This window comes from Mycteria americana, chromosome 4 (assembly GCF_035582795.1).
Source record: "Mycteria americana isolate JAX WOST 10 ecotype Jacksonville Zoo and Gardens chromosome 4, USCA_MyAme_1.0, whole genome shotgun sequence".
Classification (NCBI taxonomy): Eukaryota; Metazoa; Chordata; class Aves; order Ciconiiformes; family Ciconiidae; genus Mycteria; species Mycteria americana.
The window spans coordinates 74,414,825-74,440,888 of record NC_134368.1 but is presented as its reverse complement, the minus strand read 5'-3'; the positions used below and the strand labels follow the sequence as shown (position 1 = coordinate 74,440,888).

The 26,064-nt window shown below is 35.4% G+C and overlaps 1 protein-coding gene across 1 annotated transcript in view; it reads right to left on the bottom strand.

Moving 5' to 3' along the window:
- Positions 1–26,064, bottom strand: part of IQCM (IQ motif containing M) — a 107,490-nt gene that overhangs the window by 45,562 nt on the left and 35,864 nt on the right. The window contains 4 exon segments of the mRNA XM_075500518.1: positions 14,893–15,027; positions 18,064–18,208; positions 19,576–19,765; positions 25,475–25,548. Of these exon segments, the coding sequence (XP_075356633.1) occupies positions 14,893–15,027; positions 18,064–18,208; positions 19,576–19,765; positions 25,475–25,548 (544 nt within the window).

Here is a 26,064-nt window from a genome sequence, read left to right as displayed (position 1 = left end):
CGTAGCTGATGACCCAGTCCACTCAGAGATCCCGCAGAGAGCTCTGAATGAATTAGCAGGCTGACATATTACCATGCAGCAATACCAGCTCAGCTCCCAGAAGCATGGCGACATTTGTGTTAAGTCTGGACTAATTAGCCATGTCTCTCAGCAAGGCTAATCAGTCCAGGTTCCACATGTGGTATTGTCCTGGTTCAAGAGCTAGCCCTGCAGTGCTATAAACTATACTCCATCACGCCACAAAAGCAACCCCTGAAGTAACATACACACAAGGCATTTCAGTAACACTACAAACCATACTAAAAAAAAATGCAGGAATCAGTGCAGGTTGTGAATGAGTTGTGCTGGGTGTATCACCAGAGAAATGTGCCATACAAAGATTACCACAACAGGAATCAGTAGCTTACGAGGCATTTGTTTCTAGGCACGGCAGTATTGCCAGCCTGGAAGCCGTTCACCCACAAGCCCGCTGTATAACTAGAATTAGACACGAGAGTAACGCATTGGTATAGCTGTGCGTGCCCTATGCTTACCCAGGCCACATCAGTCCAATAACTCAGAGAATTTAGAGATAACTGTTGCTGGGAGCAGGTCCCTAGTGGGTACCATTTGGCATCATGCCAAAGAACTGACTGGGATCCCTGGGGCAGTTAAGAGCCCCACAATTTGAAGATTTTTAAATAAAAAAAAAAAAAAAAATTAAAAATTTTAAATAAACTTGTTATTATTGTACTGATCTCCTGTCCTGTCCCTTCACTCCAGTTCTCTTTCCTACAAATTTTCCAGTTCAGGTTTTCTCTTAGCCTAGTTTTTCTGCTCTCTTCAATGCACTTCCCACCTACGTTTATAATGGTCAAAATGTCATTCAGTCCCACAACTCAATATGTTGCAGTAGCAGCTGCAAAATGCTGTTCAGAGGTTTATGGCCAGTATTCAGACCTTCTGGTTGTGCCTCTGATGAATCACAAACCTCCTTAGTTTCTTGCACAGGAAGCCACTGATGAACCCTAGCAAGACTTTGCAGTTGCCTACACAGCAGCATTATACTTCCAAAACTGTGGATATGCCAGGAATTTTTAATCCTTTCAATTCATCTCCTAGGTATTTCAGTTGCACTTTTGTATACATAGTGTAGTGATTTCTGGGGCATAAGTAATTCTTCATATAGTATAGATGCTTCATTTGCGCATTCAGTTTTACTGTGGCTAAATATACAACAGTTAGCTCAGGTAAAGAATACTTTCTATGTTACAGTATGCATATAGAAAAAACAAATTCCTAAAGGGGAGAACTATTAATTGCTGAAATAATTCTGAGATTTTTTTTTTTTTCAGTAGAATTCTGGAGTACAGAACATCTACATTTTAACTGTGTTGCTTAACAAGCATATGCCTTTCAAGTACATATGTTTTCTTAAAAGGTAACTATAAACAAAAGGACTCTGGGAGAGTAAATTCATATTTGCCTATTCTGTTATTATAAATTATGTGATCTTTCCAAATAGAAGCACTGGAATAATTAAACTAATTTTCCAAAATTATTCTAGTATATTCAATTACAGATTTTAATTATTTTGGAGAAATAATTCACAGTGTTAATGAAAGAGACAGTAGTTAGAATCATGGCAGAGTATGGGTTTCATGTTTCTGCATTCCATAAGCCTTATTAGAAATGTAAATCAAATATTTGATGAATACTAAGAGCCTATTGGGACATTAAAATGAATATTACCATTGGGACTCTGAGAATCAGGTTGAAGTATAACAGAAGTCAGTTAAGGTAAGTGGATTTCAGTGCCAAAGGGAACATTAGCTGTTTTAAAGAGGCCTCTAGAGTATTATCCAGCATTAAATATGAAAAAAATAGATGTTTAAATTACACTTAGGTTGTGACACAAACCAACAAAAGACACCAGAATTTCAAAGTTTCAGCTGTTACTTCATACAAATTAACCTAATCTCCCATGTTGATAAAAATTAACTGAGGACAGCAGGGTGGTGGGGAACATGTAGATGGCATATGGGAGTTAACTCTGAGTCTCCTATGTTATCCCCTAATCATTCACCTTTACAATTAAGGAGAACTTTGCCACTGCTTTTGAAGAGAGCAAGTCCTAATGCTGGCTCTGGCTTATGTCTTAAAATATGATTTTGTATTTAATGTTCTGTAAAAGCATCCAAAGCTCACCATATTCTAGAACGGGCATTTTGACAGCCTGAAAGGTTAAACAGCTTTCAGTAATTAAGCCAGTTCTACATATTTATATTTCATACAGTATATAGTATTTTGAAGACTGTGCAAGCTGAAATTTATTCTTTCTAGGAGACATCATGCTTTAGAAAAGGGGTAAATGGAGAAGATAGATGAGCTACATATCCTAAGGCAACAGACAAAGGCTGTGTCAGGGAAACAGCTATTATAGATGTTATTCCACCTTAGGTTTTCCACAAAGCACCATGGCCCATTACTTCTTGTGAACATTTAAGAAAAGATCTACCTCAATTTTATGTTCATTTAAAGGGATGGAGGAGTTACACCAGCTAGAAAAAAAGTATAAAAATTCTGTATGCTTTACTACCTCCTAATTGGGATATACAAACACAATCAGTAGTCTTGGGGTGAGGATACAACTATATGCCTTCAAATTTGTTTAGGCCATGGATGAAGTCTGAAGATGAATTAGGAACTTATTTGTATTTGACAGAGCCAAGGTTATAAACAGTGATCCTCTAAAACTTAAGGAAATTTCTACCTTTAAAGGTGGCCGAAGATAAGCTCCTATCCCAAATTTTTCACTATTTGGCTGAAATTTCATGCAGGTGATAGTTCTTGTGAAATTTTAATTATGTATGAGCTAAACTCAGAAGAATAAAAGAATTTCATATTGTTCCAAATTGAACTTTTGTACTTTTTGTACCAAAAAGTCAATTTACCTATTAGGATTCATATTCAGAAAATTTGGGGTAGTTATCTCCATTTTCTACATTCTTCCCTTTCCCTGTCATTTCTATAATTATACCTGTGGCCAGTACATTTCATGAGCTATTATAGTAAGGTATCACTGACAATGTATTTAATAACAGAAAATGTACATGTAGATTTCCTCTGCATGAGCTATTGCTTGAACTACTCCATATTCAAGGGAAAGGAAGAAGCAGTGTAATAAGCATTTTTTTTCCTAGTGCTTTGACAAAAGGCCTAATTTTGCCCTGGTTGATCCAAGAGTCCACAGTTTTGAAGGGCACCAAATCACAATCTGTCACACAGTCTAAACATAGCTCTACGAGCTTTTGAAAATCCCATTTCTTCTATGTACAGATGTTCCATATGAACTTGGCAACATAAAAGCAGTCGCTTATATTTTAGAAATACAAGTTTACACATAGCAACGGCTTCCTGGTCATTTCTGAAAGTAAAAAATTTCTTTTCCTGTATCATTATTTTCAGCAGAAGATTTGTTTACAACTGCAGGAAACATAAGATCAAGCTGTGAAAGTCTAAATAACTTTTAATTGTTACCCAGGTGCAATTTTATTTTAAAATGGCAAAGACTTTATGCTATGACAGACAGCAAAATTAAGAAAAATGCAACTTCTGTTCTGCATCATGCAATTTCAAATGTTTACATGTGTCTTTTTAACTCAAAAACATACCATTCACCCTGTTAAATCAATACAACCAAAACAGCATTGTTCCCACTAATTCCTCTACAGTGAGATTCTTTTCTGACTCCTCATTGGAAGAAAGTTCTGGAAAAAGCAGTCCTGAAACCAGCAATAAAACAGAATATTGTCAAAATACTTTCTCAAAATAGATTGCCAATTTTCTCCTTTACCTAGAAATATTGATGAAATTGATAAATCTTCGTAAAATATCAGCATTTTCCAGTGACTTTGCTGCAATTGTTTCTACAGAATTTAATGGAATGGACCATAAGTAAAGCTGTGTAACACACACGCTCCTTTTTTTTTCCAGGATAAAGACATTAATAAAAATCTTAATTTTTAATGCTTAGGTTTTTACCTAGACTCTTTCTGTTACATTCAAATAGACTTTCAGTATTGGAAAAACAAAATAGCAAAAGCAGCTTTAGTAACTGTATTCATTATACTATCATAAACTTCCAACTTAAGTTTTACAGCAATTTAATCTGATATCATGAACTGTTTTAAAAAAGGGATATAAGTGACTTAAGTCATTATTTAATTGCTTTCACACAAATATTTAACTCAGTGTGACAGTATTATGAGTATACTTAAATGAGAGTTGCCCATATGTCTTTGAACCTATGGCCAAGACCAATTATTTGGAGTGATGAGTTTAATTGGAATTAGTTTTTCTGTTGATGTCATTGGCCTCTAAATTAAATCCTACAATTGACGGCCTGTCTGTATATTTAGAAGAGGATACACTTTGAAATATCTATTTGAGACTTAATCATTTAGTCTGGAATGTTTTCTAACAGAGTTACAGATATATCTATCATTGTATTAAACTATATATACCATGATTGCATCTTCTTGGATAAGAAACTAGGAAATACAGATATAGGTATTATTATTTTTTCTTTTTTAATTTTCCATTTAAAAGAAAACATTTATTAATATAGAAATGCAGAAAGCCATCATTTTTTATAGTTTTCAAAGTGGCAAAAATATATTAAGTGCAGTTTTTAGCTGACAGTGTTGACGACTTCCTTTAAGAAAATGCAGTCTGTTGATGGGTATCCTAAAGTATTCAGTCATCTACCACACAGAGATTTATTAGATGCTGTCTTGAACTACAGCAGAGAGACATCTTGGATCTTATCCTCCACATATGTTCTAGAGACTTTGTTTCAAGAAGTTGGATGGTTATCACAACATTATAGAAAAGGCATCCAACAAAAGGGGTGCAGTTTCAAACAATGGATTCAAAATAAATTACCACAAGTATGCAGCTTTCAGCACAGATTAAAGAAATTAAAATAATAATTCATGAACCAGAGGAGAAAACTATAACAACGATGGTCATGATGATAGATGTCCCCAGTGCAGAAACATAGCTTCTTGCTGGGTGACAGACAATATTAGCAACACTACACTAACACTCAATTTCAGATAGAATAGCAGAACTGAGACCAATGTAATCCCAGCAAGCCAAATAACAGAAAACCAGAAAGTTACTCATCATCAAAACTGACAACCAAGCCTGTTTTCTTTAGGAGAAACACAACCATTGATAGCCAAATCACATGCTGGTACAAGGACTGGTAATTCTCTAGGAGAGTTATATGGTTAAAGAGGATGTTTTGTGTTGGTTTTGATTGAGCAGATATAACAGTTGATAGCCAGACAAGTATTTAATCCTTCTACTGAATAGAATGCAAAAGATAATTTAGAGGAAAAAAAAGTAATTACTCCCTAGGTGGAGAAATACTGCTTTATATAGAGTTACTACAACAACAACAGAATGCAAAAAGATCATAATCCGAAAGGAAAAAAAGGTCTTGATAAGTCTTGAGACATAGAATGCCTAAATGATAGCATTCACATAACTACAGAGCTCTTTAATTACATTTTTTGTAGCTGTGTCATTTTTAAACCAGGTGTGAAAGAGGCAGAATCTTAACCTATAAGCTCAAGATATTTGTCTGGACATGAACTTAACAGAAATGGTTTATATCAGCATCAATTGTTGATATCACAAATGGTTGATGTGATGATACTGCACAATATAATTTTGCTATAGAATTCTTTTTTGCTTTAGGTTTGAAGGGTGGATGAGTTGTTTTATAGAGGGCTATTCTTCGAAAAAGGAAGCATATCTATGTCAATCAAATGGTTAAGTTTATGCCGTCTAACCTGAGAGAGCTTTAAATGCAACGATGGATTACAGGAACATGTGACAGGACATTTTAAATAATAAAATGTTGTTACTCAAATAATTTACATAGCAGCAGAAAGCAAAGACTAGCTTTGCTGCAGTAAGGAAAAATGTAAGAAAATATCACAAATAAAGGTTCAAGCATAAATAAAGATGCTTGACATGCTGTCATGCAAATAAAGATGACAGCATAGAACAATCCTGTTAATTTTAATATGAAGTTGTATAGACCAATTTTACAGTTAAACCCATTTTGCTGTAGATCTTATTTGTTCCATTTTACAAGGGGGTTTTTTTTGCCACTGCTTTCAACTGGAAAAGGATCTTGTATAATAACACAGAGTTAATCAGCAAAGTAATTTTAATGGGGCAAAGCCCCTATGCTCCTACTTTATTACTGATAAATTGGGATTTGCATAAAAAGCGCCAAGTTATGAAAACTTAACAGGAAAATAAACAAACCAAAGTTAAGATTTTAGGGTTCTCTTAAACAAATTGGGCAGTTTCTCTACTTTGACAACTATTTTTCATCAGAAAAAGCAAGTCTGATTTCTATTTAAAAGCCTTTGTATCCTATTCAGTCTCCTGCACATATTCGCTACTGACAGAAAGAATTCAGGGACCATTTTTTCATGAGTAGTACCTGTCTCAACAAGCAACAAGAACTAGCTGAAGTTGAGTACCTGTGTGTTAAGTACGTGCCTGGGGGAGAGGAGTAAGTATGAGTGTGTATGTGCATACACATACGAAAGATCGACAAAAAAATAAGCTGCTCCTTAGAAATCACCTATTTGATGACCATGGGCATAAGAACCAGTTCTAAGCCAATTTTAAATGATTCAGGCCAAATTTCTAATGCCAATTCATTATATGATCAGAGAAAAATAATTTAAACTCTTTTCTTTATTTCGCCATCTAAGAAATGAGAATAATATATACTTATCTACAACACAGCAGTATTGGAAATTTTATTGTGCTTTTAAAGTATGGATAAAAATCACAAAAAAAGATGAAACTCTAACATAATCCGTAAACTCATACATAAACTGGATATTAGAATGATTCTGCCTTCATAGTTATCAAATAAGATGTTTAAACTCTTTACATTCATTGCCCTGTCAAGAGATCTTGGAGTATGGGAGCAGCGATTATTCACATTTCCTCCTGTGTAGCAAGTGATTTCTGTTCACTGGATATAGATCTTTTTTATTTCGAGATATATTATATGCAAGTCTTCAACTTTATTTTTATGTATTCTATATGTACTATACATACATATCCACATATCTGTATAGATGCATTGTACTGTGCATATACTAAAATATATTGTAAATACTATAATATATATTTTAATAGTTACAGTTTAGTAAGTGTTAGTTAAGTCAATTTATATGGTCCATCTCCCCATAGACAGCAAGGAGTTCTTCAAACTTTAAAACCTAATAAGTATCTTTCTGATCAAGAATACTGCAATGATAAATCTTTTCATGTATTATTGGAGAATAAACCTTCTTAAATCATGTAAAAGACATATTTGTATCAATAAATGATGAACATTTAATTTCTTTCCCACATACTGCTATTCTATGCTAGAATTTGTGAATCTCTTAATAGCTACCTAATCTTTAAGCTCATATTTTCCGCTGACTCATTTTTTCTTATTAGGGATCAAAATATCCTACTCAAAGGGTGGATAAATACTTTCCTGTCAAAACTGAGATGAAGTATAAAGTGAGGTCTCAGAGAGGTCTGTCCTGAGTCTGGTTCTATTCAATATTTTCATTAATGACTACTACAATAATGGAATAGAGAAGACTTATAAAGCTTGTAGGTGACACCATGCTGGAAGCAGTTACAAGCACTTTACAGGAGAGCAGTCAAATTCAAAGTTATCTTGATAAATTGGAGAAATGGCCCAAAGTCAATAAGACAAAATTCAATAAAGACAAGTGCAAAGTAGTAAACTTGGAAAGAAATAATCAAATACTCAAAAATGGGGGAAACTGTCTAGGCAGCAGTGAAGACTTGTGCTATAGAGGACAACAAACAGAACGGCAGTTAACAACACAATTGCAAAAAGAGCAAATGTCATCCTGAGGTGTTTTAACAGATACACTGCCATTCAGGCATAAGAGGCAATGAACCTGCTCCATCAGTATTGGTGGGCTTTCAGGAGCAGTTCATCCAGTTAAAGAACTAAAGTCAAATTCTACATGAAAAAAAGTTTTAAAAGCTAATGCCATTAATACACAAGTGAACTTGATGAGTTCTCTTAATGGAAGGCACTTCATTTTTTACTTCATGTGGATACCAACACGCCAACAGTCAGAGATTTCAACAGGTGAATAGGATCTCGTCACAGCAAAGAGAAAACTTGAGGCCAGAGACAGATGAGGATGAGCTGGAGACAAATCAGTGGGTGCACACTGCTGCAATACTTCCATGTTTGTCCATAATAATGAAACGGGGACTGCCTACAAGTACCAGTTGGTGATTTGGAAAATCTCCTAGATAGAGTCCACAAATGCAAAATAGACAAAGCAGAATTATGGTTATTTATTACCTTTTCAGGGTGGCACAGATGTTAATTTACTTACACCTTTTAAAAGGTTTTAAAATGTGTGTATTATTGTATCAAGGGAATTAATTGCACTTGATATTATTGCATGAAATGTATTAGCAAACTGAGCCACTAATATTTATATAAAAATATAAATTGCCTGTGGTGACACTAATGAAAACACAAACTGCCAGGTGGAAAGGGATGTGGTCTGATGAAATTGTCCTTCTGGGCCTGAGACAGGCCAAAGTGCTAAGACAGAAGACAGGCAACTTGATCAAGCCACTCTATTGCAGTGATCCTAAACGGTGTCATTAGAGAGAGCAGGGAAAAAAACCATTCTAAGTTCAGTCAAGAGGTTACACCCCACAAATTTGTGATAAGCAGTTGCAATGAAAAATGCTGGCCTAGGGAAGGTCCTTTCTCCCTAATCTTCAGCCAGATGGTCCCAGAAGCAGTCAGAGCAGCATAGACACTACTCTGTGTTCCACCACTGGCCATACACTGATGGGTAAGTACTGCAATCCTGTCGTACTTCCCACTCATAACCTGCCACTGGATTCACTGTGATAGGTATCATCCTTCCTATATTTGGGGGTAGAGAGACACAGCTGGCATAGAAAACTAGTCAAATGCAAGAGCTTATACTCTGCCTATACGGGTGTAGAGAAGTTCTATCATTTAAATTTAAAAATTCCCCAACTTTCTTTAAAGCAGATTTGACAATGCATTATTTGTACTATCTATTAGTATTAGGATAGTGCTCAGGAGCACTAGGCACAGAACAAGACCCTCAGTGCCAGATTCTAACACAGATGGAGCAAAAAGCCAGTCCAAGATTTTATAGCTTAGGTATAAGAGGAAGAGACAGACAGGAGAATATAAATAAGACAGCATCAGTCTGGATGACAGGCAGCAGTGTCAGCATACTACTAGTTCAACTATTGTCAACTATTCTGTAGACATTGTAGCAAAGGAGAATTTTAAGGAGAAAATTTACTTCTCAGATAGTTGCATTGTTGTTGCAAAGTAGGTTTGTAGAATAATTCTAAATATGATGCAAAATGTCAACAGACTTGCAAAAACTCTCTTCATCCACTAAGTCGGTCATTTGTTTCATTTAGGTATCAACTTTTTTATCAAAACACCTTAATAAATCCATAATGATGTTTTGGACTATTATTACTGTCAAAAAGAAAGAACATTTTAATCATGTTAAAACAAGGCTGGTGGCTGGCCTAGGGTACTCTGGGCTGTGTGGGTAACCCAAATTGAATTTCCTGTTCCGATTTGCCAGCCCCAGGAGGAGCATACTGATGATATGCTAACAGCAAAATACTCAAGCAAATTAAGTTCTTAAGCACGAAATTTACCTTCCTTTAAAAGGAAAAAACAAAAAGAGAAACACAGTCTTATGTTTGTATATATGTGGTAGGTTAGAAAGGATGCTTGTGGACAAACATTGACTGGATAGCATTTGGATCCAGCAGGGATCCTTGCATGCTTGTTGACAAACATTCCAGATGTTGTGGGAGTTCTTTAACCTTTTAAACTCATATTAATCTGTAATTCTTTTGGGATAGAATCAGCAGTCAAGAAGAGGGGTATACTATACATATTTTATTTCCTTTTGCTGCAGTTGATAGTAAATGACCCACAGTCTTTAAGACCTGAAGGGATCATTACATCAGATTTGTATTTAGCCTTGACCCAGCAACCATTATGTAGGAAATGCAAAGCTTTGCAATAGCTCTATTAAAACATTTTATTAATGCATCTATTCATTATCACTAACTCACTTGTAGAGTTCTTCCATGGTGGAATTTAAATTTCTTGATGTTATATTTGGCTTAAGTGGTCATAAGGATAGCCTACATCTGCCTCAGGGCTCATTACCACATAGGTGTGGAGAACATTATTAAACAGTACAATGAAAGAAACTCCCGAGTATTGTGTTCTGCCAGATGCATGAGAGCTATTACACCTTTGTTCCTATTACAGTATTCATAGCTTCCTGTTGCTTGTCCTGTAAGATTTTGTTTAATGAAAAATAAACAGTTTTAGGAGGCAATTTCCCATCAGTGATGCAGGAAGCATATTTTTCTTCAAAATGTGCACGGTACTCAATGCAGAATGGTCCTGCTCTATAAATAAGGCTTTTCTGGCATGACTGCAACAGAAATTGCTATTAGGTGTTGTTTCTATTTAAGAATTTATGCATAAGATGTCACAAATATGAACCACAGTAAGGAAGAATGGAGAGAGAAAAGAACTGCAGAGTGCATTGGGGAAAGCTTCAGTCAGACAGTGCCATTTCTGAGATGAATCTCCAAAAACATGAGAGCTTTCCAAGAGCCCCAGTCATGGAACAGCCCAGTGGGCCAGAAAAATGATGAAGGTTCAGCGTGAGTCAAGCTCTGCACCACAGGTTGTGACAAGGGCAGTGCGGGACTGCTCTACTACCCTTTATTAGCTTCATGCAAAGAAGCATTCCCCAGGGACCTCCTGCATCTCCCCTCCCTGTCTGCAGCTTGAAAGGGAATTGGCATTGACTTTAATGAAGACACATTGCTTTGACATGTCTGTTAAGAGTTCATTGTTTTGCACTATCATTTGTTGTTTCAAATCAAGCCAGACCAGTCTGCAACCTAAAAGCTCCTGTAAAAAACCTTACCTTCCACTACTATATATGAAAATTTAAATATATGAAAATTCTGGACACTTCTGTACTTAAATGAAGACATGGTTACTACCTCCCTGCAAATATAGAACAACCAGCCACGAGGCAAGGCTGATATAAATTGAGATGGCTTATAGGCAATGATTCAAATTCAAGTAGAATATGGAATATTTCATAACCTTAGCCTAAACACTGGATATTTTGTATAAATACAAACCTAGTTATCAAGATCACAAATACAAAAATGGAAAAATCTGGGTTTTAGCAGACGCAGCTCAGAAGGGCCAATTGCAGAGAAAATCCTTACTGTGTTTACATTTTATTTGAAAATACTCCAATTATCAGGATGCTGCAACTGTGAACAGTTTGCTTTAACAACAGATACCAGGATCATCTCACAATGATTTACCTAGCCCAGTCTCAACCAGCATCAATAGCAGTAATTCCAGGGACTGCAGAATACATTAAATAACAAGATATTACTGCTGGACTTTTCAGCAAATCTAGAAGCAAAATAGCTAGCAGTCCCAGTATCTAATCTACATGCATGCATAGTTCATCTGAACTCAATGTAAATATTTACCTGAACAGAACATGTAGCACTTCAAATCAATCAGAGAAAAAAAGTAAATTTAAACATAGGCTACAATACTGCTTTCTGAAAAATATTTAAAGACGTATTTTTCATAATAATTAGGTATAATTTCAATGGATACTTCAAAGCATATGGCCAAAATTGATTCATTCATTACCTCTATTTTTCCTATTTTATTCAAATGAAGTACAGCAGTGTTGCACTGAAGTTTTCTCCTGACTGCATAGTGGATGGCATTCTGCTTTTCAATAGCAGAATGAAGTAGCAGCACGAATTGATTTGAAATATGATTAAATAGCGTCATTACTTGTGTATGAAATCTAAAAATCACTGCACTATGACCTTAATTTTAATTGGCTTTTTCTTGAAACCAGCAGCTAAACCTCACCACTGATAGAAAACCATGCAATTATTTCCAGTCAGTTCCTAACTCCTCAGTGAGCAATGTGTTAGCTAGTAACGCAGTCACTTATTTTTCCTCACACTGTGGGGAACAAGATATGTATAGATACATCTAGAGAATCATCTGCTGTTAAATTCATTTGACCTAAAGGAAGCTCACTTTGTTCCCCAGAAGTTAAAAGCAGATTTCAAAAGGAAATCACAAACATGTTTTTCTGTATAAGCCTCCATTCAGCACCCATAAGTCTGCTCCAGGTACCAATGCCTTCTTTAGTTCCTGACAGTGTCATTACTACAGTCTTGCTTGGTCAAATTACTTTATTAGCTTTGCTTGTATAAACACAGAGACTCGAAACAGTATTCCACCTAATATTTCTATATTTTGTAGGTATTTCATAATGGAGAGTCTTCTTTCCTATTTTGACAGCAAGCTCTTTGTTATATAATGATGAATATTAGCACTTTGCTACAAATATTCATGTTTTATTCTGATAATTTTACCATCTTATCTTCAATTCTAACTTTTACATCAAATAAGCAGATCCCATACAAATCAGATTTGTAGTTATGTACGACTGATGTAATTAAAACTCTCAAGAGAACACGTAAAATAAAAAGTCTTCAAGCTTTTCCTGCCTAACTTATTGTTAGCCAAAGACTGTACTCATCATTTCATTACTGGAAATGGAAAAGTGACAGGACATTTAACATCTGGGCACTTAATTTCACAGGCCCTGTTTTTTCAGCAATGTTTAGATTCATTAAAAAAAAAAAAGACAACAGTAAGAGTAAAATGAGATGAAAGAATTTTCAAGAGAAAATCTGACTCTTTTTTTTTTTTCCCTGTGCTCAGACTAAATAGCCACAGGAACAGGGTCCCTTTTCTTGTTTTAACCTTCCATGGATCGGTCACATGGCCATACAGGATGCAATGTTCACCCAAAAAAGCCCAGTACAGTGATTATCAGTACATGTCTCCACCGTTCTGCCCAGACTCATACACCCCCCCTTCCCCTTATCTTTCCAGTCCTGAATAGGCAGTCTGATGGTATGGTATGCTCTGCACTGGCACAGAAGACAGTTGCATCAAATCAGTATTCAGCAATTCAAAACATTCAACCAGTTGCAGTGTCTCTCCCAGGCAATTTAGCAAGGTTATACTCTGTTAATAACTTATCTTCAGAAATAATGACATTTGTATTATAAAATTGAGAAAGAGAGGGAACTTTACAGATAAGTGCCATTTATTCAAAATGCTTCCATGTTAGAAATCATTTTATGGGTGCCCTTTAGACACAGGCACATCTCCATGTTTCAGCAATTATTCATCATTTACACATTCATAATTTGGAAGAGTTTTGAACTCAAAATGAATAAGAAGCCTACACACTGCCTCAAATGGCCGAACAAGCCTTGATAACACTTCATAGCTAAGAGACTCTAAAAAATTAAATAATGAGTAGGGAAGCATGAACGTTTCCTAGTCTGTCTGTGAACACAGTGAAAAGTAGCAATAGTCTCCCAAATCTAGGATATAAGACAGAAATCTGTCTCACAGTCACAAAATCTCCTGTTACCATAGTGATGGGGACTGAGCAAATGACTAAAAATACCTGGTCTTATTCACACTGTCTTAGGAATGTGACCTAAATGACATGTAATACATGATTTTCCATGAGAAATTAATTGCATTTACTAGGAGCCAACACTAAGAAGCAGATTATGTGCAAGTATGATGTGTGGTCAGACACTCAAGGAGCCCACCTTCTCAAAGATACAGCTTGAACAGAGAGCTGGCTGGAAGAAAGCATACAAAAAATTATGATAAAAAGAAACCACATGTAGGTCATTAACAAATCAAAAGCATCAATTAAATATGGGTTTCTCTAAATAAAGTTGTACTTTAAAAGGATTCTTTGGAATTGCTGATACATAAAATTAACCATAACCTCCAAAGAAAATCACTGTCCACAAGAATCTCCCAGTTGTGATGACTGTCAAACTTAGGAAGACACAGAAGTAATATAAACTCATGTTTAGACCAGCTTTGGTTCACAGCACCTACATATGTCAGTACAAACCAAAAGTGTGCTACAAAAGTGTGCTCCAGGAGAAATTGCAAGTGGCATCTCCCACTTCAACTTGTGAGGTGCCCAGAGAGGCTGCCTCCATAATGCTCACCCAGGAGCTGCTGCTGCTGCTCTGCACTAAGAGCAGAGAATTGCAGGCTCCTCCACTGATGGCCCTGGGAAAAAGAAAAGCCAGAAGGAAGATGAGACTCCAGATTTATTTGAAGGGCTTAACCAGTTACATTTTTCTTTCTATTTTTAAAGGGGAGTGATCTCCCTCCTATTTACAGTACAGGTTATCTTGATTTGTGCCTTGTGACATCTTATTTGTCAACAAGTTTGTTGGGCTGAGTTGTTTAAGGATGTTGGAAGGCAAGCACCACTGACTTTACAAAGGGGGAGACATCTGCAAGTGCAGACCTGCCACAAAATTGCTCTACACCCTCTTAAGTGTATCCCAAGATAGTATGGGATTATATTCCAGCATTGTTAGGCACAGCGGAAGTCCAGAAAATGTACTTTATTTCAAGTATAATGATAAAATGCTCCATTTTAAAAAAGATCATCAAGATCAGGTAGCGTTTATCCTGATTATGCTTTTAGGAATAGTAGCTTCTTTACCCATGCAAGGAAAGAAACAAACAAACCAAAACCCCAAAGCCTGCAGCATCTGCAGTTGAAATTTTGTACCATTGCAAAGCATTTATAAGAAACCACTTACCTGGACAGACCAGCTGGAAGACACACTGTATTCCACTAGCAGGTATTGAACATCCACAGTCTCTCAAAAATTAAGGCACATAATTTCTGTCCATCTTTTTGTCAAACTCTCCCTTGGAAAACATTGTTTTATAAACTGAAGAAGAGAAGCTTCCGTCATACATATATTTACAGTAAGTTATTAGGCACTGACTTTTTTTTTGAAATATTTTCTTCAGAATCTTTTCTTCTTTTTTAGAGATATTTTCTTCAGAATCAACTTAATATGCTTGATAAACTTTGCATGAAAACTTAGGCCTATGAAGAGGTCATATGATGGGGTAGTTTGCTGCTGACTTACTCTTGCAGTAAGGTGAAACTCACACATCATCCTTATTGAATGCAAAAGGGAGCAGCTAGGCTGAAAAACATCTCTTGCCCATATTAGAATTTCTCAATATGGAAAGGTGATGGACTTTGCAGAACTAGGCTGGTAGAAAGAGGTCGAGGTAAGTAGATAATTATAATGGTTAATACTCTTTTTTACTTGGCAGATAAGCTCAACCTACGTAAAGCAGTATATTAAACTGCTCCCCCTAGGGTAAAAGGCAAGGGGAAAACTCAGAGTGCAAGACATTGTCCCCAGCATTACTGTACTGGAAATGCCCATAAATGCCTTGCCGCAGCTACTTAAAAAAAGAACAAGGAGGACTTACACCGGTAGGCTAACAGTCAATTATTTTCTTGATAAATTTAATATATTAAATAAAATGGGTTCAATCAAAGAAACTAACTCAGAGATAGGTGTTTTGTGATTTATTTTGTACTGCTCAGGGAAGGAAAAGTACAGGTTAAAAATAAAAAACTTCACAGTTCCTATACTTTCATGTTCACAGAACATTTCAGCTGACTTACCTAGCTCACAGATTTTTGCAGGATTGGTGCAATTCTACAAATCTTCCTCCCTGAGAGACAGAGGATACTAGTCTAGCTGATTTACTACTAATTAACAAAACCACCAGTTTTCCTGTAAGGGTTAACAGCAATAGATCACATTACACTCTATGTTATGCATGAGCATCTATAACATGTCTTTCTGTCTTCATCAAAGCAGAGCAAATTAATGTCAATTTAATATTTCAGAAAAGCAGCATCTGCCTTTTAAGGCGAGTTTGCACTCTAATCTTTGAAGGCCATAAAGACAAAACAACAAAAAAAGACAATACATCGGGCTGCAACATCTTATTACATCTACAAACAAAGAAGTTTTGAAGGTATAAATTTAAGACTTCCTATTAAAGCATCAGTGACTCAACCATCAACCAGCATTTCATTACAATATGAAGAGTAGTACAAACTTTTCAAACTTCCTCATACTTAGGAAGTATGTTATGAGTTATGCAGTCTAGGAGGATACCTTTTTAGGAAGATATGGGTTATGTTTTAGGAATTAATTACTTTTATTGATATTTTTTCTAACATATGGGGAAAATCAAATTATATTTTTTTTTTTTCATATTTTTTTTTCCTATGTGATGTTATGAATATAAGACCTGATTATAGAATTTAGAATTCAAAACTGAGACTATACCGTGAATCTTCAGATTACATGATTTGCATCAGTAAGATACTCGGAGGGAACTCAAAGTCTACCCACTGAATATGTTCAAATTAAGTATTACAATCTTCCTACTTTATACTGAAGTATAAAGCTTTATGAATGCAGAATTAAAGGACTGAATGGAAATGGGAATCAAGATATAAACAATTAATACGTTATCAAGCTCAAACGGCGTAAGAATCAATTAGAACCTAATTCCAGTATTTAATCAGTGGTACATTTTTTTTTCTCTGAAATGCTAATGCCTGTTTAAAGGAGAGAAGAAAAAAAAAGCAGTACATTTCTAACCCTTAGGTATGGAAATGGTCACCTAAGCCCAACTTGCAGTATTGTGTTTTGATGCATGGTTGAAAACTCATACTAATTCTCTTTTTCTCAGTTTTTTCCCATCAGGAAAGCTGCTTTCTAGTGTACGCACTCATCTAATCTTAAATATCCTCTGTGATGAGATGGCCACCTCTTATCTGAAGACGAATTTGAAAGGCAATGGATCAGACAAAAAGGAAGTTTAGATTAAATTTTGCAGTTTAAACTGCTTTTTATTTTCCTTAATATCTTCCTATAATCCTTGGGGTGATAAGGACTACACAAATAGAAACATTCAGAAGAATGCAGAAGGCAGTGAGCAGAGCATCTGGAGCTAAGGAACAGGCAGTTTTGGTATCAATTTGGTAACTATTTCCTCTTCTTTCAACACTTCTCTGTTTACGTATCAGAAGCAGGCCTTGTGTCTGTGTCTTCTTGATTATGCCTTCAAGCTATTGTTATTTACGCTTCTCCTGACCATTGCTGTTTATTCTACTGTGGGCGTCCATGAATTTTCTACCATACAGCTGAACAACAACATCTATCGTCTCTACCACACTTGCTTGACTGTACAGTGAGCCATCAAACTGATGAGGAAACAGGGGAAACAAAAGCAGGTATAAAAACTAGTTCCATGAATAAAATATATAATACATGGATCGCTCAAAAAAATCTGCAAAGGTATCTTCTTTAAAGAGGCTCTCTAAACATACAAGTTAGTTATTTCATTATGGGAGATGTTTAAGTGCTGTTCATTTTCCACACAATCCCTCAAAAATACAATAGGGCAATAATACTAGGAAAAAAAATCTTGGCAAGAATGAATGAAAAGGATAAAGTGTTAAGAAATTATGATAGGCAGTTTTGCACTTTCTCACCTACTATCTCATTACAAATCCTCGTTCCTGACAGTTTGTGACACTGCCCATCATTTAACAGTTAACACAGTTACAGTTTAAGAACCGCAACACAATGACACAAATCACAAAGTGCAGCATGCAAGAGAGAAAATAATGGTAATAGTTAATAATTAATCTCCTCATCAAGTGACCAGGAGAATCTCTTTATCCAGGCTAAACCCTACAGTTCTGCAGTGCCAGAATGACATCTTAGAAATGCAGCTGTGCGTATGGAGACATGAAATCTTCCTTGCACCAAAAATCACTTTAAAATAATTGTGTTGCAGACATGGAATATTACTTAAGAATAGACAGACCACTGAAATTGAAATAAAAGATAATTCTATTTAAAAATGGGATGACTTACATTTCTTCTTGTCCATCCACTCCTCTAATTCAAAATACTGAAGTGGTGTAGAGAGATCCAAAACACCAGCTCAACATTTAATGTGGGCTATCATTTTACAGTAGTACCTTACCACTGCTTGTAGGGATGGTCCATGACTTGTAGACTGTAATTACAGATATGTTTTACTTTCACTGCTGTAAGAAATAAGTGAAGGGTGACTAAAGAAAAAGATGAGGAGGTGGAACTAAGAGGTGTGCAGCATATAAGAAAATCTTAAAAGAAAGCAAGAACAAATTCCATTCCTGTAAACTTATATGGACAGATACGGAAAAACAATTACTCCATAGTGCTGATAAGGGATGATCCTTTCCAAAGGTGATTCAATAAACCTATTGGATAAAACTATTTTGGGATAAACACATTTTGTCCCAAATTACACAAGTAGATCAGGAACTATGTGAAATACTATCTGCACATAATCAGAGTCTTGGGGGAAAGACAAGGTTCTGTATCTCAGCAGAGGAAAAGTGGAACAGTGAAACTTGGCAAGGTGAGAAACTGTGTTCAACATTCATTTTTTTGATTAAAAGTATGTCATAGGAGGAAAAATACATATTTGTTTTCTACAGCCCAGGAGGAGATATCAAGAAATGCTGTCTCACCTCATCATTAATTACATCAGCAGCAAAACCTCCCTCTCCTTCAGTATATAAAGCAAAGGAATATTTTTAAAGGTTGATGATTACCATATAATATGACCTGATTTTTATTACCCTATTTTAGGATTCTGGAAAACTAATAAAATAGATTGTTTAACGGATGACTTAGTTCCTACTTGACCCACTTATTTGAATTAGGTACAAGTTTTCTTATGGTATACTTCTTAGATAGGAGGCTTAGACATCACCAGAAAAATGATATCTTAACTGAAGTTATGCAGCCTCCCTTAGCACTCAACCTGCAATGTGCATAAAGTCTTTTAACTTGGTATAAACTCTGAGATGGAAGGCAAAAGTGCATATTATGGCATTCTAGTATGTCATTTCTCAGGAACTGGCATCTCATTTAGCAATACTAGATGACAAACATGAAAAACAGTCATTATACTATAGAATCCATGTTTTTTTTTTTTTTTCCCAGTAATTGAAGCTTAAAACAGAGTGGGAGAAGAAGAGTGCAATAAACAGTCTGTTAGTTACAGCCTGTTTCTCTACCTGAAAAACTGCAAGCCCCAGAATTAACGGTACAATATGCATGTACACCAAGACTCTCTGAAGGCAGAGGAATCAAATGTCACACAGGCCATTCTCTTCTAAAAACTAATAGAGAGCTTTCCTGAGATCAAGCGATGGAAGTGGGTCCCAGCAGAACAGTTGCTATTGCTGAATTCTCCCTAACTTTGAAGGTGCAGAACAGCCATGACACAGACTAGCTGAGCATGGGGTTTTTTTCATAGCAAATAGTAATAATCAAGAATTCTTACACTACTAGAATATAAGTGGTACATGGATTAAATGATCAAGACATTACCTTAATCTTTACTCTCTTGAATGCCCTGTTTTCAATCCACCCTCTCACATATCTTTGAATGCAAATGACTGCTTTAAGTACTTCTCTACTGTTAGGATGCTTTCTACTATCAGGAGAAGCTTCAAAGACGTCCAGGCGAGTTACATTTTTCTTCACCTTCTTCTGAGTTTGAAGGTCATGGCGTTTGTCACTAGAAATTGAAGTACAGAAGATTTGTTTTTCAGCTTGGTGGACAAATGCTTGAACTATGAATCAAAATTCTAGAAGACAATTGTAATGTGCACCTAAAATAATTACAGAATCACATAGAATCCTTTTATTTACATGAATAGCTTGAAAAGATTGAAAAGGAACTGTTGGTCATTTACCATCTACAATTACAGAATTAGCATCCAAATCTGCTTGCCAACTGTTCTGCTGCAGCTGCATAGATCTGCACAATGCCCATGGCTTTGTAAGCTATAAGGATTAAGTTATTATTTTAAACATTGTTAACATTTTGAATTCCTATTCAACTGTACAGTTTTTTACAAAATGGAGAACACAAAAAGTCATATTTTGTGTGAAAATACACTATTAAAAAAAAAATAATTTGAGTAAGACCAAAAAAATAACTTACCTACCAGCTCTTACAATTGAACTGATAACATGAACTACAGCAGATAGACACACTGAAACCTTTAAATTTCTCTTCCATCCAAATGCTAACTTCTATGGATTTTATTAATGTGTATTCATTAAAGTTGCCAGGAAATTTCCCCCCTCAAAAAAAGATTTTACAAGAACATAGAAAAGTATTGAAACCTATCCTTTTCATAAGAATACACCAGGAATGTCTGTACTGGAGATTTTCCTGTCAAAACAAGATAGCAGAAACACCAGAAAAGCCAAGATATGCAATAACCTGAATTGTACATGTATTTTCTACAGTAAAATTACTAAAAGTAATTTTAAAACCCTGAAAGCTCTCAACTTTGTCTTGATACAGAATGAGTAGAAAGGAACTTTCCAAAGTTTCATCTCTACAGTCCTCCTGTGTGATTATTTGACTATGTCCCAACTGAGGAAATGATCAAAATATATATGATAAATAATCAAAATGCCAGTGTAACTGGCAGAAAAGTAAACCAAAACATAGCTGAGGATTTTTCATCGACCACATTTAGACCGTTCTTTTTTTCTGAAGGTACGATTGTGAATAGAAATAGTCATTTTATAGTTAAGGTCATAAGTAGCTGTGTGCTGTAAAGTCAGTTGTAATTTTACTTATCACATCCAGATTGTGCCAAGACTAAACCAATCTGCTTGAAATATCATTGAATTGAGAGGAAAATGGTTTTTGATGCCTGGTCTTAATTAAGCAAGGTGCTAGTCAGATAAAATGCTTGAGAAATTGAGATATGAGTATTTCTCAAAATCTTGTCTTTTGCTGGTTTTTTTGTTTGTTTTTGTTCTTGAGGTTATAATATATTGGGTTTTTTTAAAAAAAAAAACAAATAACTTAGATGATGAATTTCAAACTGGTTTTTTTTTCTGTTATTCTGTAGCACTTTCTCCCTCTAGCCAAGAGCCTGCAGGATTTCTCATCAGACCATCTTCTTATAATTAAAAATATCATTTGCACTTATTCATCATTCCACTCTATGCCACAAAGACAAATCTGTTCCATCAATCTTGATCTCTCAACTGGCTAAAAAATCTTCCAGGTATTTCGTATAACCTCACAGTATGGGACCACAGTTTCACCACTCGCTTATAATCTGGTACACCCTCTAACCTTTCCCACTGAACAAAGAATTGAACCCTCTATCAGCTTAATTCAGCTCCATACCAGCAGAGGCTGTGCATTTTTTATTTTCCCCAGTGATTCTATCAGAGAACAGTAGCATTGTAATTTGCTTGTAGGGTTTCAAAGAAATTGCAGTTTCATAGGTCGCAGAGGGAATGAGTGGACTCATCACCACAACTGTTTCTAGACAGGTCTAGCCAGTTTGCAGGTGATGCCTATCTACTCTGAGACATGAGAATGTGCCAAGCATGAGGATATCCAAGGGCTACATCTCTGGACTGATCAAATCCACTGTCTTCGAAGACCAAGGAACAACATTATGTCAGATGGACAGGACAGGAACTACCTGACTTATTAGATACATGGTTATATAGAATAAACACAGTATTTCTATAGATTTTTTTTTCCAAATGTTGAGAAAAATTTTATCAGAGGCAATTATCTATGTTGGGAGGGCAGGTCCCATTGTGCTGTCTTACAGGAAGAAAAGTTTGAAATGTTTTCTTAACATTGTTTTCAGATTTATTTCAGATTCTAGATATAGTTTGACTTTTCAAGCAAGATCCTCAAATCACTATGAAAGTTGAGGCAGAGGTAGGTTATTTGGGGAAGGCAGGGCACTTGGACGGAAGGAGAGAAAGCCCTCCTAAAATCAACAAATTTTAAATTTTTTAAATGAAAATGTATTTCAGAACAATTCTGATTTTGTAACCATTACATTCTTTTTTAGATCCATGATAATAAAAATGATATGAAAGATACGGACAAATGGCTGTTTGAAAGATCAAGTGTACAATCAAATCCTCACTTAGGTACAGCAGCTGTCTGCACTACAGATGTCTTTGTAAAATCAAATTCATGCTGCAGATCTGATGGCAATGCATTAAATGGCTCTTCCTACTGAATTATACATGTAGCAATTTTTTTTATAACCTCACAATTTAATTTCATGCAATTTACATATTCTGATTAATAGTGCTGTGTAAAGATATATTTAATACGCTCTGGCACTGCTGTATAAATAATGTCTTATATCAGTATTTTGTGCTGTTCTTAAAGATTAATTTATTTTAAGCTTGTGTTCAAGTTACACTGTTCTTTCTCTTACATGCCACAAAAAATGCATACTAAACTACCTCTTGCTTAATGTGATTTCTCTCAGTTACATTATCTCTAATGATAACTTTTACAGGAAAACTTGTTGTTGTAATAGAAGAAAATAGCTAAACAGAAAAAAAAGTGGGTTTTATTCAATGTGTGTTTAGAACATACTAGAGCAGAACAAATACCAAGCACGATGTTTCAAAAGGAATTTCTATCAAACCAACAGTTTATCTGCATTAATATATATTCCATCACTTACAAATTTCGGTTCAGATAATGCTACTAATTAGTTTTGGCTGATATTGGAGTATTTTGTATGCCCCATTTATAAAAGCTGTTCGCCCATCTGTTAATAGGTTGGAAGTGATTAAAGGACACTTATTTTGGCTGTTCCAAAGGCCAAATCATTTTAAAGCTGCAAATATGTGACAAAATCAGCTAAAGGTTTGCCAAGTTCAGGACCTGATTTTCCTAAAGAGTTGTGGTGTCTACTTCCTTTCCCTCCTGCCTAAAGTATCTATGAGTTTTCAGTATATAAAAGCAAAAATTCAGCCTACTATGATAGGCACACCTACTATCTATCTGTTTAAACAGAGGTTTTAATAAACTTTGAATGTTTTCCAGATCTCTAGCTAAAAAGCATTTCTGCTGTTTGTAATATAACTTTGAAGCATTGCTTCTGAGATCTTAACTAAAATGTGCCTTACAAGAGTACCCAGTATCACTGTATTTTAATACCTGTGCCTTCTCTTCCTGTTTCACCAGTGTGCATAAAAGAATAGGAAAATTACAAATAAGTCAATATGGGAAATATGGGAAAAAGACAAAAAAGAGGGTAAAGAATTTGAATGAAAAGGACAGTCATGGACAGTGAACTGGGAATCAACAGCAAACCAAAAACTCTAATGGCAAGAGATTTATGTGTGCCATTATTGAGCGATACAGATTTCAGTTCCACCTGCGGAAGAGTATTTCGGTCATATGTTTAACTTAAATGAAGACAAGAATTAGCCTTGTACAGAGAGCTGGAATAACCCCCACATACCATTTACATCCTATGGCCTACCTGAAGGCAAATCTCACGTATTAAATTATACCCTGCTTTTTCTCTATATACTTAACTTGATGCTTTACAGTACCAGGACAGTAAGGTGACCCTTACTCCAGATGAAAAGTAGCAATGGAGTTGTGAAAAGCGTATTCAAACAGATATTCTAACCCTAGTTTGTCTGCAAACCCCTGAATATTTTTTTTTCTTTGACTGGATTTGAACTGTAATACCAAAGGGAAAACACCAATAACTAACCCTAGACTTATTTGCTTCATCTGCAAATTTAAATTTATAGAGGAGCAACATAAAGTGCTGCCGACATACATTAAAGACATATCACCTGCTTTGTACCACTTTAATGGAAAATCTGTCAAGCACTTTCTTTAATGATTATGTCTTAAAAATTCAACAAATGAAAGGATTATCACTGAAATCATATTAATCTGCAAAGGATTAACAGCCTACTGTTGAAAGACTTCATGAACTGCAAGGGGAGAGGATCTGAAAGAAAAAATACAAAGAGCTTTTCACATAAATAGTGCAGAAAGATTGTAGAGGTTGAAGCAGCAAAAGTGAAAATAGACTGAAACAAAAAATGGTCATGTGAATCAAACACTTCAGCATTGAAAATAAAATAAAATCACAGAAAACATGCTATAACCTGTAACATCCTTACCACCTGTATACAGTTTAGTCATTTTCCTTGTAAGTTTCTGTGACCAGTTGCGCTCTCATTATCATTTGTAATTTTAAACAGATTTAGATAAATTATCTGAAATGTCTTGTTTAGACAATGAAACAGAATTTTACTGAGCATTCTGAACTTAATGAAACACTGAGAATGAAGTATTGATTTCCTACTGATACAGTCTTCTTCAAGGGATAGAAAGACACACCACCACCCCAGTTTATAAAATACTTTATCTTCAACAGTACACAGTTTAGCTTTTAGAATGTCAAGAAAAAAATAGATTGTTTTATTTCTCTCTTATATTTTCCCTGCCTGTAGAACATTAATGAAATCATGGCCAGGCATTTCTTGTTATTTAATGGCCAACAGAGTTCATTTCATCAAACCTCATTCAGTATTTATCCATATTCATGAAGACACTTAAGGGTGTGTTTGATTTTAGCTTTAGTAGGATTTAAGGATATGCTTAAAGTTAGGCATATACTTAAAATGCTATGCTGAATTTGGATGGAGGCAATGGCATGCTCACCTGAGCTAAAGTTAAAATTAAGCATATGCTTAAGTGTTTTGCTGAATACAGATGGAGTGCTGAACTGGAGCCCAGTGATTACTCATAAGTGTCAGTATGTTCTCAATCCAGAAATTATCACTTTACAAATAAAATCTGAAGATATGCATATACATAATCAATGTATAGCTGAGTAGAATTTTGATGACCAGCTAATTACAATTCATGCAGACATAAATTAAGAAGATGATGAAACACTGCTTAAACTCAAAGATACAGCCAAATTATTCACTCAGGATGTACACAGAAGACAAAATATGACAGTGAAACGACATGGAGGAATAAAGGCAAGCCATAAGGACAAGCACAACAATAGCTTTCAATTCCAGTTGAAGACACAGTTTTCAACTTCAGTGGACCCAGTTTAGTTTTTATCAGGGCCTGATACTAAAATTTACCTAGTTTCCTGAGGCTGCAATGATGTTAATGGGAGATCAAACCAACAGATCTCGTTCATCACACAGAAGAACCTAGAGTCACCATTTGGAGGTTTTGCAACTTAATGACATTGAGAATCTATGGATTCTACTTGGAAATAGTGTAAATGTATGACTAAGACCTATTCATGCTTTCTAATGCCTTTGTCAGTTTTCAATATTAATTTCCAAAAGAAAAACTTTGAAAAATAAGTTTGAGAATAAGTAAATCAGTTTCATCTGCTGTCATTTTTACAGAAGATGAATAGGAAAAAAGCACCTCATATTCCTCCTTTCTGACTTAGCACTTGATGTAACGGTCTTCTTTTTGTTGGCTTGGAAGTCTACCACAATCTGGAAAGACAGAAGAAAGACCTAGTCAATTAGATAGGTAAAATCCAGGACAGCTTATAACTGCCATATATTTCAAGAACTGTACATATACTTCAAAAGGTTTTAACTTTAGATAGGACTTACTGCTTTACTGAGCAAAACTAAAAAGTTCAAAGAAATAAACCCAACCTAATCAGTAACAGAAAATGTTAGGAAGGAACCTTGCAATACTTTGCTTTAAGTTTGGATGTACAGGTTCAAAAAGGGTAAATACTGCTTTCTCCTTTCCATCTCCTCAATGACTACTCCTTGTCCTGCTACCTTATAAGTCTAACAGTGTTTTCATTTAATGAATTATGAAAACACAAAACCCATAAACATTTGCTATCACTTGGATAGATCAGGTTCTTTGGCTTTTGTTGTGATGCGTTTCTGATCTGGCTACCTCTTAGAAAGGATACCATCATCTGTAAAAGACTCAGAGAAAAGAAAAAAAAAACCCAAAACCAACTTAGTATATAACTGAAGCATGTAACT